We start from the raw sequence: 18,654 nt of genomic DNA, 5'->3' as shown, positions 1-18,654 counted from the left end.
GATCATGTCTTATTAAGCAATAAGTTTCATTACTGAAAGTATGTACATATATGTACACATGTTGAAGGGATTCTGAATTTGGTAAGAGGTTACTTTTAAGTACTCTATGACTTAAGTTTCTGTGGTTCTGAATAAGAGGCTCTGTTCAGAGCCACATTTGAAAGTTGGGCTCATACTAACAGGAACACTAATGTTTTGGTGCTCTCTGGTGTCCAGAAGACATGACTACAACTTTTAATGTTTAAATTTAAATTTGAATTTTTGCTTTGCAAGAACTGGTTTCAAAGCAGATTATTCAAAGAATATTTATATCATGACAATTAATACATGATAATTAGTTCTTTCTGTAAGAAAAGAGGAATTGGGCTCTATTCCTTCAGGTAAGGTATGCTAATATGTTAACGAGGTGCTAATACTTGATCCCTTTTTGAAATGTGAACATGTTTTTTTTTTCTGCAATTGATGGAAAACCTTTTCAGAGTTTTAAATAATTAAGCTCTGACCAAGTTGGGGCAGTTCAGTGGTGCAATTTTTGAAAGAGGTCCCTTAAGGGAGATCTCATTTGTCCAGCAATGCCCTGCCCAGAGAGAAACACTTCATCGAGCAGGTCAAAAGCTTGCTCATTGGAGAGAGTTCAAAACACAAATGATGGAGTGGACACATAATCCAGCAAATTCTGGAAACCCACCTGAGTAATTTATTCAGCAGAGTTGCAGCAATCAAGAGAAAATGCATGAAGAGTCTGGGAAAAGAGAAAACTTCCTGGCCAAGAAGCATTAGGAGTCATGAGTTGCCTTTGCTATATCCTAACCATGTTCCCCATGACCATTTTACTTTAAAACTGAGCTCACTCTTCTCATAAATGTTATGTGTATTTGGGGAAAGAATGTGCCCAAGGTTTGGGGGGAAGAATGTTTTGTACCCATTTTCCTTACTATGCCAGCTCAGTAATCAATTGCTTTGAACTAATTGTATCTAATAGCTGATGATGTTTACCCTACATTCTCAAAGAAGACCATGTCATCAGGGAGGTGATATCATGACAAACACATGAATTGAATTTGAGTGGAGGTGGGGGCTATGCTAAATCATCAACCTCACTCTCTCCTCTGAAGCCATCTGGGCTTCATATGGTGGTCACATATGGATCAGAATAACTGGAGATGGCTCTGAATTTGAGGCAATCAGGGTTAAATGACTTGCCCAAATTCATATAAGTAAATGTCAAGTACCTGAGGCGAGATTTGAACTTAGGTCCTCTGGATTCCAAGGCTGGTGCTCCATCCACTATACCATCTAGCTGCCCCTCAAAAACACAATAAAGAGCCAGTCTTTGTCAGAAGGAGAGACATGAACCCAGGTTTTCCAAGTTCAGAAGCTTGTTCTTTCTCCCTGACATGATGATATGCCCTTAACAGCTGTTAGATTTCACCTTGTTCTGGGTATCACTAAATAAACCACATTTTGTTGATATGAATATTCATCACCTTCTTGCTCCTGAAGCTGATATCTGAACTTGGATTTGGTCTTTAATAGGAAGGCTGAAGGAAAAAGGGATTAAGTACAAGGAGTCTAGGTACTAAGAGAGGCCTGCCCGTAAGTAGAGACTATACCTTACCCCTCCTACCCTCCTTTGAGTAGATACTATATCCTTCTTCAACAAGTTTTTAGGGAGCACATTGATAGGAGCTTATGAATAATAAATAGCTTTAGGATTAGCCATCACTAGGTACCCACAGGTGCTAGTACAGATTGGAACTAATATCCTGAGGAAATGCTACATGGACAATTATGAGGCACATTTAGTATATACATATAAAATGATGTTTTCTTTTACAGGAATATAAGCATCAGATTGACAAACTCTTGAAGGAAATTCAAATTAATGAGGAAGAACACAAGATGGAAATTAGAAAAATTCATCTGGATATACAAAAAAAATGTAGGTGCCTTAAAACTTTCTATTTATATGATTTTTAAATCATCGTTGTATCACATTCCTATCCCCCAAAATCTAATTTTCATAATTTTGCTGCCTTAGTAATTTCACCTTTATATCTAGATCTATCACATTTTAAAATGCATTATATTTAAATTTTTTAAAAATCAATCTTGGTAATTTGTATTTGACATTTCACCCCAAACCAATTAATTGATATTATGAAATATTATATCTTTTAAAAGTTTGTACTCTTAATTGAAAGAGAAATAACTTATCTAGGTATTTTTCGTGCCTGCCATTTATGATTGAACAAATTTTATTCTTTTCAAAAGAATTCCTCTTGAGTCATGGTCTGTCCAGTTTAGAAACTGATAATGTTGTTCAGTGCATTCAGTCATGTCTGACTCCTCATGACCTTGACTCTGTCCTCAGGATTTTCCTGGCAGAGATAGTGGATTGTTTTGCTATTTCTTTCTCCAGGGGCAAACAGAGGTTAAATGACTTGCTCAAGGTCACACAACAAGGAAGTTTCTTATGCTGGATTTGAATTTAAGTCTTTTGTGACTCCAAGAACTTTGTCCACCTCTTAACCCCTCTTACTGAGGATGTGTGGGATAAGAATCCACTTTTAAAAAAAATAGACTCCTCTGAGCAAAAAGGCAAGTTTATTTTGGCTTTTCTAGAGAAAAGGGCACCCCCAAATCTCACAAAGGTAGTGGAGATCAAGGAGCTGCCCCAGGTGACAGTCAAGCAAGATTACATGGCTTAGTACATCCCCCCCCAGCCCCCTCTCTTCCAACCTGATCGGTTAAGGTTATTACAATATTTACACGAAAAACCTACCCAGCAACAAAAAAAGTATAGAATATTTTCATAAAATATCACCTCCCCATCCAGATGGGAGGGGATCAGAAGATTTCTAATGACCTTCTGTTAAATGAATTAATGTCTGGGGATGCGAGATCTTGGTAGTTTAGCACTTCTCAGACAAGAGAAGGCCTGCTGCTGTTCTCACAGTCCGTTATCGGACAAACAGGTGGCTAAGGCGGACCCCAAGGTCTCTCTCTCCCACAGAATCACTGCAAGGTCTTTCTGGCCGCAGGCCACTGGCTCACTCCCTGCAGGCCGGGGAGGAGTCTGACGGGAATGCAGGCCTCTGTGCCCCTTCCAGGGTGAGAGCCGGTCTGTTGTGATGACTGCCAGCCCCAGAGGGCCGCCAAGGCTAAGCGGGATGGCATATCCGTGTATCCAGGGAAGAAGTGGCACGTGCCCCCGAAGGTCCTAGGATACTCAGACAGACAGACAGACATAGGTACGCATGTGTGCATTAGCACAGATACCTGTGCGCACACAGGGACTTGGGCTGTGATGTATGCCGCTTTAATGAAAACTCTTTACGTTCGCCGGCCCGTCTATGCCACCTGGAACAAAGACGGCGCCACGCCCCGGCGCTTTCCCCTGGCCCGGGGTGCCCGCGCGTCTGGGCATCTCCCCAGCAGCCCCACGAGGGAAGTGCGCCCTCCAACGACTGGCTGCGCTTGAACTCCGCGGAGCCTCGGGGCCACAGGGAGGGGGCGGCGGCCGCGCAGTGCGGGAGGGCCCCCAGGGGCCCCCAGGGGCCCGCCCTGGAGCACCCGCTGCGCCCCGCGAGCTTGGCGGCGTTGTAACGGTGAAGAGTCTGCACAGCCGCGAAAGGGAAAGCCCGGCCCGCGCTCTTGGGTAGCGTGGCCCCGAGCGGGCGCCCCGGAGAGTCGCGGGATGAGTCGGCTGCTGGGCCAGGGCCAGGGCCAGGGCGGACAGGTGCGGGGGGGGGGGGGGGGAGAACTCAGAACGAAGACAATCTCCCTAAAAAACCGACTGACAGTGCGAAGGACGCCTGAGCTCCAGACGTGTAGCTAAGTGTAGCTAAGGCGGCCGAGCCGGCCCCGGCGCCCCGGCCCGGAGCGGCCCCCGGGAGGCGGGCCTGCCTGCACCTGCGCCCCTGCGCCCCTCAGCCCCCCACATCCCGGAGCCTTTGTGCATCCTGCCCGGGGTGCCCCGGGGAACCGGGAAGGCCTGAGTCCGAATGCGGCCTCCACGGGGTCCGGGCCATGGGACCCCGGCAAGTTGCGTGGCTGCTGCCCGCCTGGCCTTCTTCATCTGCAAACTGGGTTGTTGTGAGAATAAGAAGAGTGGGGGGAAGCCGGCCCTGGAGTCAGGAGGACCTGAGTTCAAATGCGGCCTCAGACACTTAATAATGACCTAGCAGTGGGCCTTGGGCAAGCCACTTAACCCCATTGCCTTGCAAAAACTAAAAAAAAAAAAAAAAAAAAAAAAAAGACAATAAGATGAGTTAATATTTGTATAGAATCTGCAAAGTTTAAAGTTAAAGTTTTGAAAAGTTTAAAGTTGAAGAATTCTGAGGATAAAACGAGTTAATTTTTAAAGTGTTTTGCAAACTATATAAATGATAGCTATTGCTGCTACCATTGATATTTTAGAGTAAGAATAAGAGAATTGCTTGAGAATCCTGGATTTGACAAATAGAGCTCTTCAAGAATAGGTTTATTTCCTTTAAAATCATGTATTTAAGTTGTACTAAATTGTATTTAAATCGTATCAAATTGTATTATTAAAGTCTCATTTGATATTTTTTCTTTTTATTAGTTGAGCTAAATGAAGAAAAACACAAAGAACTGATGGAGAAAAAGGAAATGGAAATTTCAGAGTTGACCACAAAGTTAAGAACTCAAGATATGGAAAAACAGAATGAAATAATCAAGCTACAGATAGAGGTAGTTCTCCAACTGCCAGATTGAGTTAAAAGCTCCAACATTACATGTATACCACCCTTGCAGATTACCAGAATTTTAAAAGTTCAGAATCTACAAAGAATTTAGCCATTATAAATAATATTGGAAGCATTATCAAACATTATGTTTCAGGTATCAGACACTCCCTTCCAGCAATTACAGAAAGCCCTTTCTCCTCAAAATTGTGAAAGGGATTAACAAAAATGATGAATGAAAAAGACTTCCACAGGGCTGGTAAAACAATAGGACAAGTTCATCTATGCCTTCTCATTTCTTGACATTTCATAACTCTTTAAAGCTGAAAACAACCTTAGAGCTCATCAAATGCAAACTGAGACCCAGAGAGGTTAGATGACCTTGTCCTCCTCCCAATTCTTTCTGACTCCACAGCCAGAGTTCTTGTCCACTAAGCACAGTCCCTTGCCTGTGTATCTCTGAAGCATCCCACTGTAAAACACTTACTTTTCTGAGCTTGATGCTTTAATCCGAGGATCTCCAACCTTTTGTGAGCAATTATTTTTCCCACCTTCCTTCCCTCAGTTTTTATATCATGGAGAGATAGGAAGAGGAGTAGGGAGGAGGATGCTACTACTCAAAGTGAATATATCCAGGGAAGCAAAGCAGTGGAATCACTGATCTCCTTACTGCTGAGAATCCTAACAAAACATGGAGAAGCAAGAATAACAGAAAAAACTAAGTCTACCAGGGCAGCTAGGTGATGCAGTGGATAGAGCACCGGCCCTGGAGTCAGGAGGACCTGAGTACACTTAATAATTACCTAGCTTTGTGACCTTGGGAAAGCCACTTAAACCCATTTGCCTTGAAAAAACTAAAAAAAAAGTCTACCAACTAGGGCCCTGTGATCTAGAAATGTGTTTTTTATAAAGGTCAGTTTGTCTCTAGTGGCCACGTTCCTAGAATTATCATGGCTTGGAGCCTGGTCAGTACTTTTATTTGTCCTGGATCTCTTACCCTGCTAGGTCGAGCTTTCTGGTGTAATCCTAGATAAAGGGAAGAATGTAGCAGACAGAAGAAGAGAGCTAACATCCTTTAAATCTAAGAGAGAATTAATTTGACAGAAAATGGATGTTTTGCACTAAATTTTATTTACTTTTGAATGAAGCAAACACCTTAAGAATATTTTTATTTAATATACTTGTCAAAAAACAAGACATGTCTTAATTGAAAAGTTTGTAATATCCCTTTTTTAAGGAATAAATGGTCTATTAGTTGTTTTTTTTTTTGGGGGGGGGGAACTCTTCCTTTCTCAAGAATCATTCCTAAAGAAAACCAAACTCTATGTAATTATCATACTCCCTCTTGGTCCAGGAACACAAATAACAGCTCTCTCCTCTCTGTTAAGTGTTAGAGAACTGTTCAGAAGGGGAATATTGGGCTCATACTGTCAGATATGTCACATTAACTGTGACAACTGGTTTTATTTTAACTGTCTTGCTTTGTTACAAGGAAATGTTCAAGGGTAAAGATATGTATATCTGGAAATCAATGTGATATAAAAAATAAAGGCATTAATAAAATATAATAATTTTTAAAAGAACTATTCCTTAAAAAGAACTTATATTACAAATTAAACAATAGCTTAATATAGTTTAATTGGCAAATCATACATCAAAAAATCATGGAAGGGGGCAGTTAGGTGATGCAGTAGATAGCGTACCACCAGCCCTGGAGTCAGGAGTACCTGAGTTCAAATCCAGCATCAAACACTTAATAATTTCCTAGCTGTGTGACATTGGGCAAGTCACTTAACCCCATTGCCTTAAATAAAATTTTTAAAAAAGCATGGGATTATTCCATCATATGATATTAAAAATGCCATAATGAACCATATAATTTTAAAATTCTCAATTATTTTATGTATTTGATTCAGTTTAAGGCTCAGCTGGCAAGAGCTCAGATGAAATCAACACCGAAACCATATCCTGATTCTACTGGTTTTCCTCAGAATATCTACAGAAGGGTATGTGGTTTTATTTTTTTCTTTCATTATGTTTTCCCTTATTGGAGATCAATGGCTAAATAATGATAGGTAATTAGTGTCAAATCTGGCCCTATTTATAGACATAGCCAAAACCTTGTTAACAGATATGAATGATGCTGAGCTAGGGTTGAGCTTCACATGTGTGCCCAGTTATTTTCTAAAATACAAAGTTCTAGATCCTTAATACTGAGACTTCCCCACAAAATCCTAAAAGTCACTTTGGAACCAATCTGCATTAGTCAGGAGCTGGAATATAAATCAAATGATCAGATTGCTCTATGTGTGCTAAAATCATTTCCCAACTCATTTTCCATGCAAAGTTGGTGCCCAACATATATTTGTATTATAACCATTTGAAAATTATTTTCATTTCTTTCTCCACTCCTTGGACCCCCCCAGAATCATTTCAAGGGTATAGTAACTTGTACAACTTGATATAGGCACATGACCAGAGGTCTGGCCACTGGACCCAGATGGTTCCAGGGAAGAAAGTGAGGCTTGGTGACTTAGCACAGCCCTCCCCACTCAAATCCAATTACTGTGCATGTCATGGCATCACCTCCCTGAGGTCATAACCTTCTTTGAGAATGAAGGGCCAACATCATTACTTTCCTTCCACAAAACTCCTCTTACAGTACTTAACCATCTTTTGTTTTGGAGGCTAATAAAAATATAGTATTCAGAAATGTAGTTTTGAGAAACATCCAGTATATTGTATTTAAATATCACCAAAATGAAAAAATAAGCTGTTCCTTACTTATGATAATTCATAGCACTATTATGAAGATCTAAAAGATATCCTCTGTAATACCAGAAGGATAAAGATTCCTGCCAGTTTGAAAATATAATGTGTATAACTGTGTAAGAATTTAAAACTCCAAGAGGGAAATGATAGACAAATCTGTGTCTGCAGCTTTATTCTTGGAGACTATTTTATTATAAAGGGTGCCATTTGTAAAATCTTATTAAGTTGGACATTAGAAAGCACTACACATGAGATTTTAAAGTAACTACTTGACTAAAACGTGAATATCCTCATCCTGAAACTATACCTTTCATAGACATATTGTGCTTTGTGGTACCACAATAGTTATATGATTGTCTTCAAGAAGTTCTAAGTGAAGAAGAAAATTGTGCTTTAAAATATTACAATGGGGGTGGCTAGGTGGTGCAGTAGATAAAGCACTGGCCCTGGAGTCAGGAGTACCCAAGTTCAAATACGGCCTCAGACACTTAATAATTACCTAGCTGTGTGGCCTTGGGCAAGCCACTTAACCCCATTTGCCTTGCAAAAACCTAAAAAATAATAATAATAAAATAAAATAAAATATTACAGTGATGGAGCAGCTAGATGGCACAGTGGTTAGAGCACCAGCCCTGGAGTCAGGAGGACCCCAGTTCAAATACGGCCTCAGACACTTAATAATTACCTAGCTGTGTGACCTTGGGCAAGCCACTTAACCCCATTGTCTCGTAAAAACTAAAAAAAAAAAATTACAATGACAGATCTGAATCTAAAGTCCACTACTTGCACTGACTAACTTCATAACCCTAGACAAGTCATTAATGCCTGCTGTAACTCTGTAAGACCCTAAGTTACAAAGTAGTTATCATCCTGCATTAGCAGGAGTTTCACCACAGAAGTTCCCTACAGCAATGAAATCACTACAACCCTCCCCAAAACCAAACAAATCCCTAATATCTCATTAGGTATTGAGGAAAGTGTAAATGTGAGCTATTATTCCCATACTGGTCTAACAAAATATTTACTACTTCATTCAGAAGCTCCAGCATCTCCAAGAAGAAAAAAACAAGGAAATTGCCATTCTTCGTGATACTATTCGAGATTTAGAGTACCGCCTCACTGTTAGCAGGGATTCTCATCTCAAGCGAAAATGACCCTGATCACAACTGTGAACTCTACTTTCCAAATGGCCTCTTTATATATAGTAGGAATGGTCAGTATCATATAACTAATCTAACAAACACAAACACATGCAAAGCTTAAATTTTGTTTTATTGAGAGTTTGTTCATCTTTTTTACAATTCCACACATTTTTTTTCTGCTTTTCAAGTTCTAGTTAACATTCTTGCTTATTAGTATTAACCATAAAAGAGTTCAGGTCCATAGAAGTAAATTTACCTATTGAACCATCATTGACTATGGGAATACTTTCTAAGCAACCTGCTAATAAGATGCCAACTTTTTATTCTTTCATTCCAGACCTTACTAAAGAAAAACTCTCAAAAGTTTAAACAAAATGATGCAGGGCTAAATAAAGAAAACAAGACATTGCAAAAGTTTTATTCATGTATCTAACTCTCCAAAATCAAATACATGAGTTAAATGCAAAAAATAATAAAAGCTGTTATTTTAAAGAAATGTAATTTCATAGCTTTTTTAAAGAAAAGTTAACATGTATTGTATATTTGCACCTTGAACTATAAGATGTGATTCTTTAATTCCTCAGCTTAGAAAAAAGTAGTATTAAAAAGATATCTAAAGAGAAAAGTAATATAAAATAAGGTAAATGTTTTTTTTGTTTTTCTTCCATTCTGAATTGCAAATTATCCAACAGAAGCCCCTAAGTTATAGTTTACGCTTCTATCCTCATTAATGCAATCAGATCACAGGAAGAGAAACAAGAAAGACATATTAACCAAATGCTGCAGTCACCTTTTGGTTGGCACTGAAATAATGTGGTTTGGTTCTCAATTTCTTTGGCAGGAAGTTATCATTTTGGAAGCCAATATAGTAGTCATTTGAATGTTTAAAGGTCTGACGTTCAAATCTACACAAATTCAATTCTAATTTAGGATCACTTTTTATTAATTGGGAGTTTGGAAATGGACAAATATCAAAAATCTTTAAAATAAAATTTATGTTCATTACCAATTGGTTGGCAGTGGAATCATGTACAAATTTGGAGGGGTTTTTCCATATTTAAGAAATTTAATTTGTGGATCATTTTCAACTTCCTGCCTTATTTTTTCATTTTCAAGCAGCACTAGCTTCTGTGGGCTCAAGCTGCCGACCAGGATATCAGGCAGCCGGAGGCGAACGTCACTGTCAGGATTCAGTGATGTTTTCCTCTGCCCGTTGCCCCTGTCAGCTACATGAGGAAGGAAGCATAGTGCCTTTACAATGTCAGGTGACTGAATTGCCTAAATGTTCAAATATTAAATGTCGACAGTGTCAGCATCAACTCCGAGGAGCTGACTCTGAACTTTGGGACAAATTTCAGAGTAGATTGTTTGCACAACCAGAAACTCTCTTTCGTCAGAGTTTCCTTCTTGGAACAGAAAGCTCCAAAACTCTGATTTCTGGATTTTCCTGGCTCCCTGGGTGGTCTGTGTGACTGCGTTCATGGTGTGTAAGCCCATGAGGATGAAGAAGAACTTCTGTAGTGTGAGCATCAACAACTGTCTCAGAACCTTCTGGTTTATTATGCTCTGAAGACTGGTGCCCATGCCTGTGATGATGCTGCTGCTGGTGGTGATGGTGGTGGTGGTGGTGGTGGCCATGGTGATGGTGCTGGCCATGGGCATGGTGGTGGGGTGGAGGAGTTGTGGTTGTTTCTTCTTGAGTCACTGAAGTTGCATTCTTACAAAAGCTTTCATCATCTAGGGTCTGAAATAGAGTAATACCACTAAATAAGCCACTTATTAAAATATATAATATTAAAACACTGACTTAGGAGGAAAAGAAGGGATACAATAAAGATAAATTCATCATCTCTGACTGATCAACACACTATTTAGGTATTTTTTAATTTATTTTATATATATTTATATATATAATATATTTATATAATATATAATTTATAATATAATATATACTAAATATATATTTATATGTATGTATAAATTTATTTATTTTTATTTATTTAAATGTATTTATTAAATTTATATTTATTTATATAAGGGTTGGGGCACCTAGGTGGTGGAGTTGATAGAGCACTGACCCTGAAGTCAGGAGGGTTTGAGTTCAAATCCAGCCTCAGACACTTAATAATTGCCTAGCTGTGTGACCTTGGGCAAGTCACTTAACCTCATTGCCTTAAATAAAAAAATTAAATTAAGGCAGTGAGGTTAAATGACTTGCCCAAGGTTGCATAGTTATGCAATTAAGTGTCTGAGATCAAATTTGAACTCAGGTCCTCCTGACTCTAGGGCAGGTACTCTATCCACTGTGCCACCTAGCTGCCCCCCCTTATCAACATACTATTAAAAACATATTGTCTTACTGACAGATCTGTCGTACATACATACACACACACACACACACACACACACACACACACACACACACACAAACCATTTAAACAGTACAACCACTAAAGTCATTTTTTTTTCCCCATTTCTAACACTGGTTGTCAGTGCTGTTACAGGAAGAATATTGTGTTTATAACCTACTTTATTTTTGACTTGAGTTAATTCCATTACTTGGCATATCCAATCACAGAAGCTGAATATGATACATTTGGAGTAAAGGTCTCCAGACAGGTATTGCCATTTGTTGGTCTACATGGCTAGGTCAGCAATATGAATGTTTTTCTGCATTGTTTCCAGGGCAAATTAACCTCTCACTGAAACTCAAAATCAAAATGCTAGCCATACATTCTGCAAAACAGGTAGTTCTTCAAACAATAGGACTGTTTTGAAACTTCTTGGGAGTTTTTTTAACTTTCCCTAACACAATGGTCTCATTGATAAATCCATTGCCAAGCAGAGCACTGCCAACCAAAGTTAACAATTTACTCATCTATTTCTTCAGAACTCCCAAGTTTCTTTGAGATACCCATAGATAAAGCAAGGGAGATTAGTGAGGATGGGGAATCTCAAGTCTGCTTATAGAACAGATCAAAATTAAGCCTAAATCTAATTTTTGCTCTTCAAAAATCAAACACACTAAAATCAGTGTGAGAAATCAGAGCACATCAGAGATATGTTCTCTAACACTAGGTCTCACATTGGAAGTCACAGACATTCCACTGAGTTATTAGTATTTGACTACTAGGTAGCAAGCTTTTAAAATCATATCTTCATCACAACTGTGTTAATGAAGAACCTGGAAGCATTTAACATTTATTCATGAACAGTGTTTAAGAGTGGAGATTTCTTAAAAAAGGAACAGAATAATAGAAGAAAATAATCTTGCTAAGCAGTTTTTCAGAAATTAAGAAGTTGTTGCATGTCAAATAGGCACTGTAAACACACATTCAGATATGTGTATACATGTACATGTATATGTCTATATCTAAACATATAAAGATAGATGTAGATAAATTTACTACCTTCTATTTAAGGAATTCCTAGGGTTTCCCCAGTACCAAAATTAAGATCCTTTATTACTTTTATAAAATTTTCTAACTGGGATATTTCTATTAGGCAGGACTGTAAATTTAGGGTTGAAAGGGACTGTATATTTGCTTGTCATACTTGAGTATTAATCCAGGTGCAAGTGAATCCAAAACACTGAAGGAGGAAATCAGAAGATGTGAAGTGAGATACCTAAAAAAGCTGGGAACCCTTTTGTGCCTTGACAACCTATCACGTAATATAGCTTTGTTCCTCTCAATTCCATAGGTAAATTTTGAGTACCTCCAATGTGCAGAACCCTGTGGCAAGGCACCAGAGACATACAGACAAAACTGTCATTAGGCACTAGAGGAAGCTGCATTTGTTCTTTAGGCCCAGTAGGCATCATAGACCAAATATCATGATAATCAATTCTATTATTAGGGGAAAAATTCCATGTAGGTCAACTAATAATATGGTATCTAGCTATCTGGAGACCCCCACACTCAATCTATATCTGCATAAATTTGGGTGGAATGCTAAACTCTTGAATAGAAAATGATTCAAAATCCTTCCACTAAATGTAACTTACAAAAAAATTTTCTATTCATAACTGCAATAATAACCAGTGGCAGGAATGGAAACAAAACTTTGATATTAACACAGCCCAGATCATATCATGCATACTCATTTTTCAGGTTAGCAATGATTTTCAAAATTACACCTAGCATACTGAAAAATGTGTTGTTTTAAATAATATTGTTGTAAATTACTTTGATAGTAAATTGATAATAAATTACTTTGATTAGCTTAGTCACAATACAACTTTCTCAAATTTTATCTCCTAGAATTATTTTCTTTTCCCTTACAATTAATTAAATGAAAATACCGTGTATGAGCAGTTTCCACAGCTTTTTTCACAGTAAGCAATTTTAATGGCTTCTTCCACATATGAGAAAGTCAGAAAGGAGTAAGGCAAACCAAGATGGTACACAAGACGGTTACATCTAAACAAAGAGATTATACTGTATCATCATTTTTTTAATTTAACAATACTGAATACTTAATACATTGTTCTCTGTCCTGGAACCTCACTCTACCACTGAGGTCCATCCTATGAGAAAGCACAGTATAAGTGAAATCCTGATACATCTTGAACTTTGAACAACAAATTCCCTCGGATAGAGGACAAAAAGGAGAACTGCCTCAACTGAATGGCATGTTATAGTGTTTATGTATATAATAACAAGATATAGCATTTTAAAAATTTATTGGCATTTTTAGCTCAAAAATATGTCACCAAAGTCAAGTACAGTAGTTGTAAAGAGGTCAAATAAAGCTTTCCAACAGAGTTAGAACTGGCCAAAGCATGAATTACTTTCTTCTAATTATAATAGTATCCTAGAGATGGCATTTGCTTTGCTCTTAGGCCAAATACTATGATGAGAAATTTCAGGATGATTCAAAAATTTCAAATTTTATCTGATAGTTGCTTTGTTTCAAATAACAGTGGATATTAAAAAAAATTTAACAGTCAAGTAATTGGGATTCTAAACCCTTAAAATTGACTTTAGTGGGTTCACTTGGCTTCCTTCTAAGCAGGCTGAATGTCAGAATAATCTCCTGATATCAACCTTTTGTTTCTACCCACTAAGGGAAATTTGGAAGGACCAGACCAGACCAAAATGAGCTTTAGGAAATCTTCAGCTATGATCAGCTCTATTTTAGAGGTTTCCTAAATAGGCAGGTCACATTCAGGACCCCTAGAAGTTTCTTGTTTAGTATCCTATACCAGTGATGTCAAACTCAGAAATGAGGACCACTAAACCATATATAAGATGATCCCTGTGGACCACACATTGACTTAGAAAATAAAAAAATAACATCTATGTTCCATTGTATTTTTATCTATCTTATTAAACATTTCTCAATTGAAGTTCCTCTAGTTTAGGATTACTGCAGCCAGAGCTCCTTGTTTGACATCTCTGCCCCTATACAATTTTTCCACATAGAGCAAAAATTCTAAGAAGACAACCATGGAATTAATTGCCTGGACCTAGTTCCAGAACTCTTAACCCAGAAACATCTCTGTACAATATTTAGGGAGTATTAAAATATCATATCGCACAGCTTGGCAGATCTGATGTGAGAATGCACTGAGCCCATGGGATGTCGCTTCAGTCTATGCCTGCCCCAGGGAACAGGGACTGGTACAGAAAACAAAAGCATACCATCCCAAAATGCCTAAATTAGAATGGCCCAGGTCCTAACAGTTTTTGTTCACTCTACTTGACCACCTAAAGTAAAACATAGCACTAACTTTGAATGATTCCAAACATCAAACATTTCCACTGAGATTCCCAAAAAATATAAATGCCTTATTCTTTCATAAAGTTTATGATCCTCTCATCAAAAAAGTTGGTTAATGCAAATTAAATGGGGATATTATGTTTAAAACATGCTCCAGAATACAGAAGTTTAGGCTTTCTTATAATAAATAATATCAAACCTTTAAGGATCCTAAAGGCCCCATAGAGCAGCAAAGAGTTAGAACAGAAAGGGATCAAGTCCAACATCCTCATTTTACAAGAGAAACCTGAGGTACAGTAAGATGAAGTGACATGCAAAATCACAGGGATATATCAGACATATCAAAGAATGTCTGAACCTAGGTCACCTCACTCCAAGTCCAGTGTCCTATTGGCTATGGTATGTTGCCTCCAATTATTGACTATGTTAGCCGATATTATATGATTAGAACTAGATATGATGCAAAAGTTGATTTTTCTTTGTAACACTCTAATATGCAAATATACAATGGAAGCTTTTTGCCCAATTTATTGATATCAATTGTATTTATGCCCATGCATGCTAGAAAAGTGAAATATCCTAATATTAAGTGCTTTGCTTATTCAGAAGGAAAAAATTAAACATAAAACCAAAACACAATAATGCACTTCTTTAGATGTAAAATGTGGTTTTGTAGTAAAGCAAAAACATTTTTTTTACAAATGGCTAACAGTACAAATATGAAAAGTCAGGTTTCTTTTGTTTAACACTGTAGTTGCATATATAGAAAACATACCTGTCGTATATGAGAAAGTCATCCTTATGACCATTTAATGTAGTCCAGACATCTTGTTGATTTACCTCTTGTTGATAAACAGTGATATTCTCTGAAACCTTGTCTTTTAATGCTTTGAAATTTAACTGAGATGGGTTTCCTTGATGGTTAACAACAATGTATGAGATATTGGAAAATCCTTCTCTCTCCAATTTCATTCGCAGGTCTTCCAATCTAAAATATTTGTTGAGAAAAAATTTCTCTCTTTATTTAAGTAATAGATATATTCTTATTAGTTATGAATCAGCAGCCTCCCCAGAGCCTTTCTCCTCTTATCTTTCACTTCTCTTTTTTCCTTGTCTTCACGTCTCCTTTTTTCTTCAATTTTTTCTTCCTCCTATTTCCCCATCCTACAACTTCTGGCCTAAAGAAATCGAATCTGAATGTAGGGCAAGAAAGATCAGAGTGAGTGCCAGGGAACACCCCAAGACAGCTGTGGAGATGGCAAGGTGTGGACCACTGGCTTTTGGGGAACAGAAAGTGTCAGTCCAAACTCATGATGCTCACATTGCTCGTGTGGAAAATGCTGTGAGAGGACTATCGTGGTGAGGGTGAAAAACAGCTTGAGGAATTTAGGAGAATGGGACAGTAAGATCTGGGAGACAGCCAAACCCTATTCTTAAGCTACCAGCCCTGAAGTGTGTGAACGAGGAAGGCCTATCAAGAATACCAATAATTTACAGATATTTAGTACAAGGGAGTTTTACATAATCTCTCCTAGCCTCCCAACAGCCCTGTTGGAGTAGGCAATGCACGGAAGATTGTGCCCCTTTTACAGATGATGAAACTGGTGCTCAAGGGAGTTAAGGGATATCACTCAAGGGCACCCAGCTACTGACAGACAGACCTGGTCCTGAAACAATCCGATGTACTTACTGTTAAGAGTTAGAGAGGGTCAACAGGTCCTCTTCAGTGACAATTGGAAATCAGTGATTGTTAAAAGGTAAGTTTTGTGTGGCAGCTAGGAAGTGTAGTGAATAAAGCACCAGCCCTGGAGTTAGGACAGACTTAATTTTAAACCCAGCCTCAGACTTTGAAGCTTGCTAGCTGGTGACCTTGGGCAAGTTACTTGACCCCATTGCCCCACACACACACACACACACAAAAAAAAAAAGATTAGGTTTGCTTCAGTCAATAAACTCAGTGACTTCAGAGTCTAATAAATCCAGGAATTATTCACTGATAACTGATATTTTTAAAGATTTTTTATTGATAAAAAAATAGGTATGGGTAGTGAAAATCATGGCAATTACCACCAATACATAACACATTTAGACATAATTCACTTCTAGCTGCCCCAAATCAGGACTGTTCATTCTTACTTTTAACAGTTTTTATTGAAAAAAAAAAGTTTTATGGGGTGGCTAGGTGGTGCAGTGGATAGAACACCGGCCCTGGAGTCAGGAGTGCCTGGGTTCAAATCTGGTCTCAGACACTTAATAATTACCTAGCTGTGTGGCCTTGGGCAAGTCAACTTAACTCCATTTGCCTTGCAAAAAAAACTAAAAGAAAGTTTTTAAATGAAAAGACTATCAGACTGTCTTCTGTGGGGGGGGATTGTAAAATTCAAAAAAAATTTTAAAATAGTTTGTATTGAAACAATAATATATTTTGATTTGTCATTTTAGTGAGAGCTCTGTGGTAGCTCAGCTTCATTTACTAAAACATTTAGTAAACCCACAGGTAGCTACATAAAATTGCCCTGTGGGCTGCATTTTGGTCAGCCTTGCACTAAATATAGAATTCAAACTGCCAGAAGTTTTTTAAAATCTAACTGTTCTGAATGATTTTGAGGAAAGATGCATTTTCAACATATTCATGTTATGCCATTCTTCTCCACCATACATATTGGTGCTCTGTTACATATTGGTTGTCCAAGAGATGCTTGTTGAATAAGTTATCTTTTCTCCCCAGACACATTTTCCAGATGTGTTATGAATTAATTAGATCATCCTAAGGAAACTAGAAGCCCCTTTTCTTCCTTGAATTTCTCAAAACTTCAAAAATTTAGTGAAGTTATTACTTAGTTGCAGAAATAGTTAAGTCTTTCAGGGATAAATGCTGTCTCATTCACATCTTCCAGGAATTTAAGCTAATCCTGACATGCAATTAATATTCTTTGTGAAAATGCAAATAATAAAGATTAGAAGGCATGTATGTGATATGCTCTGTCGTACTGGGGTTAAAATATCCACGTCGATGCCATCAGAGGACCAGTGATTAAGAAAAAGTTGCAAAGTTTTCAATATAAATTTAATTTAATATATTTTATATTTGTACATTATTTTTATATTTATTATATTATATTCAAAATAATAAAATATAAATTCCATATAAAGCTATTCAAGTAAAAGACATGTCCCTGCCCATATTAAAATTATGATCAAGGAGATGGAAAATGCACTAAGACAGGCAACTGCAATCAATACATACTCAATTTTATGACATGCATCAGAGAGGTGAAAAAATGTTTGGTAAAATACAGAAATGAAGATGTTTAGAAGTGTGCTTCTTGAAACCATCCTACCTGGAGGCCTGCAGAATGCACAAGTATCAGCTGGCTTGGAGGAGAGCAACCACAGTCACTCTCCCCAGAGAGTCCAGCATTGGATCTTGTCCTCTTATGTTCCATTTTGGAGCTTCTTGGCACCGGACATTTTGCACCTGGCTCTCTGTTCCTCCAAAGGGGAGGAGACAGAGAGCCAGGGCAAGCCCCAGGCCTCTCCACATTGTGAAGGTTTTCCTGGGAAAAAAAAAAGAAACTTGCTATGTAATACCAATGATGACAATCACTGACATGATGTGGTATCTTAAGACTTGAATGAGTTTCTTAGCACCATGCTAAGATCTAGAGAGATACGATCTCATTTGAACTTCAAAATGACAAGGTGAGACCCTACAGATATTAGTATCCCCATTTTACATGTGAGGAAACTGAGACTCAGAAAGATCATAATTCACAGTTTCACTGCTAGTGTCAGGGGGCAGAGTTCAAACACAGTATTCTTCTAACTCCAAGACTCCAGACCTTATACCAGGCTACAATGTGTTCTCCTTGAAGGACTCTAAAATACCAAAGCCAACTGAAAAAGTCAGTTATCACAAAGCACCATTTCCAAGGATCATACCCCTGGCAAGTAACTAAAATTTCACCCTTGGGGTGCAGATTCTACTTACTATAATGTCTTTGAGACTATATTAGGTTGTCCTTGTAATATAAGATGCCCCAACCAAATCTACTTAACAGCTAAAGTACTGTGCTCCCCCCTCCCAAAAAAAGAAAGGTAAGATAAAAATATAAAAACTTTGCCCAGTGGAAAACTTTTGGTCCCCAAAGCAAGTAGCACAAAATGGGGTGGGAGGGGCAGGAAGAAGAACAGAGATACCTCAAGACACCTCAATGCCAGGGCTTCAGAGGTTATGGAAGATGGAAAGGGGTGTGAGGGGAGTTCACCTGGAAAACAGCCTCCCGAGAGGGAAGCAACTAAGCTTC

At 38.1% G+C, this 18,654-nt stretch overlaps 2 protein-coding genes across 5 annotated transcripts in view; one reads left to right on the top strand and one right to left on the bottom strand.

Annotated features, from left to right (window-relative positions):
* The window catches only part of CCDC152 (coiled-coil domain containing 152), a 101,146-nt gene that overhangs the window by 71,157 nt on the left and 11,335 nt on the right, over positions 1-18,654 (top strand). For 3 of the 4 annotated variants that reach the window (XM_074208310.1, XM_074208308.1, XM_074208309.1), the window contains 4 exons: positions 1,840-1,942; positions 4,589-4,716; positions 6,626-6,715; positions 8,519-9,119. In XM_074208310.1, the coding sequence (XP_074064411.1) occupies positions 1,840-1,942; positions 4,589-4,716; positions 6,626-6,715; positions 8,519-8,635 (438 nt within the window). In that variant the 3' untranslated portion in view covers positions 8,636-9,119. Of the gene's footprint in view, positions 1-1,839; positions 1,943-4,588; positions 4,717-6,625; positions 6,716-8,518; positions 9,120-18,654 lie in introns of those variants that run through there. The other variant, XR_012472765.1, reaches the window with a different exon arrangement.
* Positions 9,890-17,904, bottom strand: SELENOP (selenoprotein P). Its single transcript, XM_074208306.1, has 4 exons — positions 17,689-17,904; positions 15,123-15,335; positions 12,927-13,044; positions 9,890-10,367 (listed from the first exon to the last, which is right to left on the bottom strand). Exons 1-4 carry the CDS (start codon positions 17,889-17,891, stop codon positions 9,978-9,980), a joined length of 924 nt encoding a protein of 307 aa, XP_074064407.1. The 5' UTR covers positions 17,892-17,904; the 3' UTR covers positions 9,890-9,977.

The sequence above is a fragment of the Macrotis lagotis genome, chromosome X (genome assembly GCF_037893015.1).
Source record: "Macrotis lagotis isolate mMagLag1 chromosome X, bilby.v1.9.chrom.fasta, whole genome shotgun sequence".
In the NCBI taxonomy this organism is placed as follows: Eukaryota; Metazoa; Chordata; class Mammalia; order Peramelemorphia; family Peramelidae; genus Macrotis; species Macrotis lagotis.
Note: the sequence above shows the minus strand (reverse complement) of the source record. Positions and strands in the feature narration are given on the sequence as shown.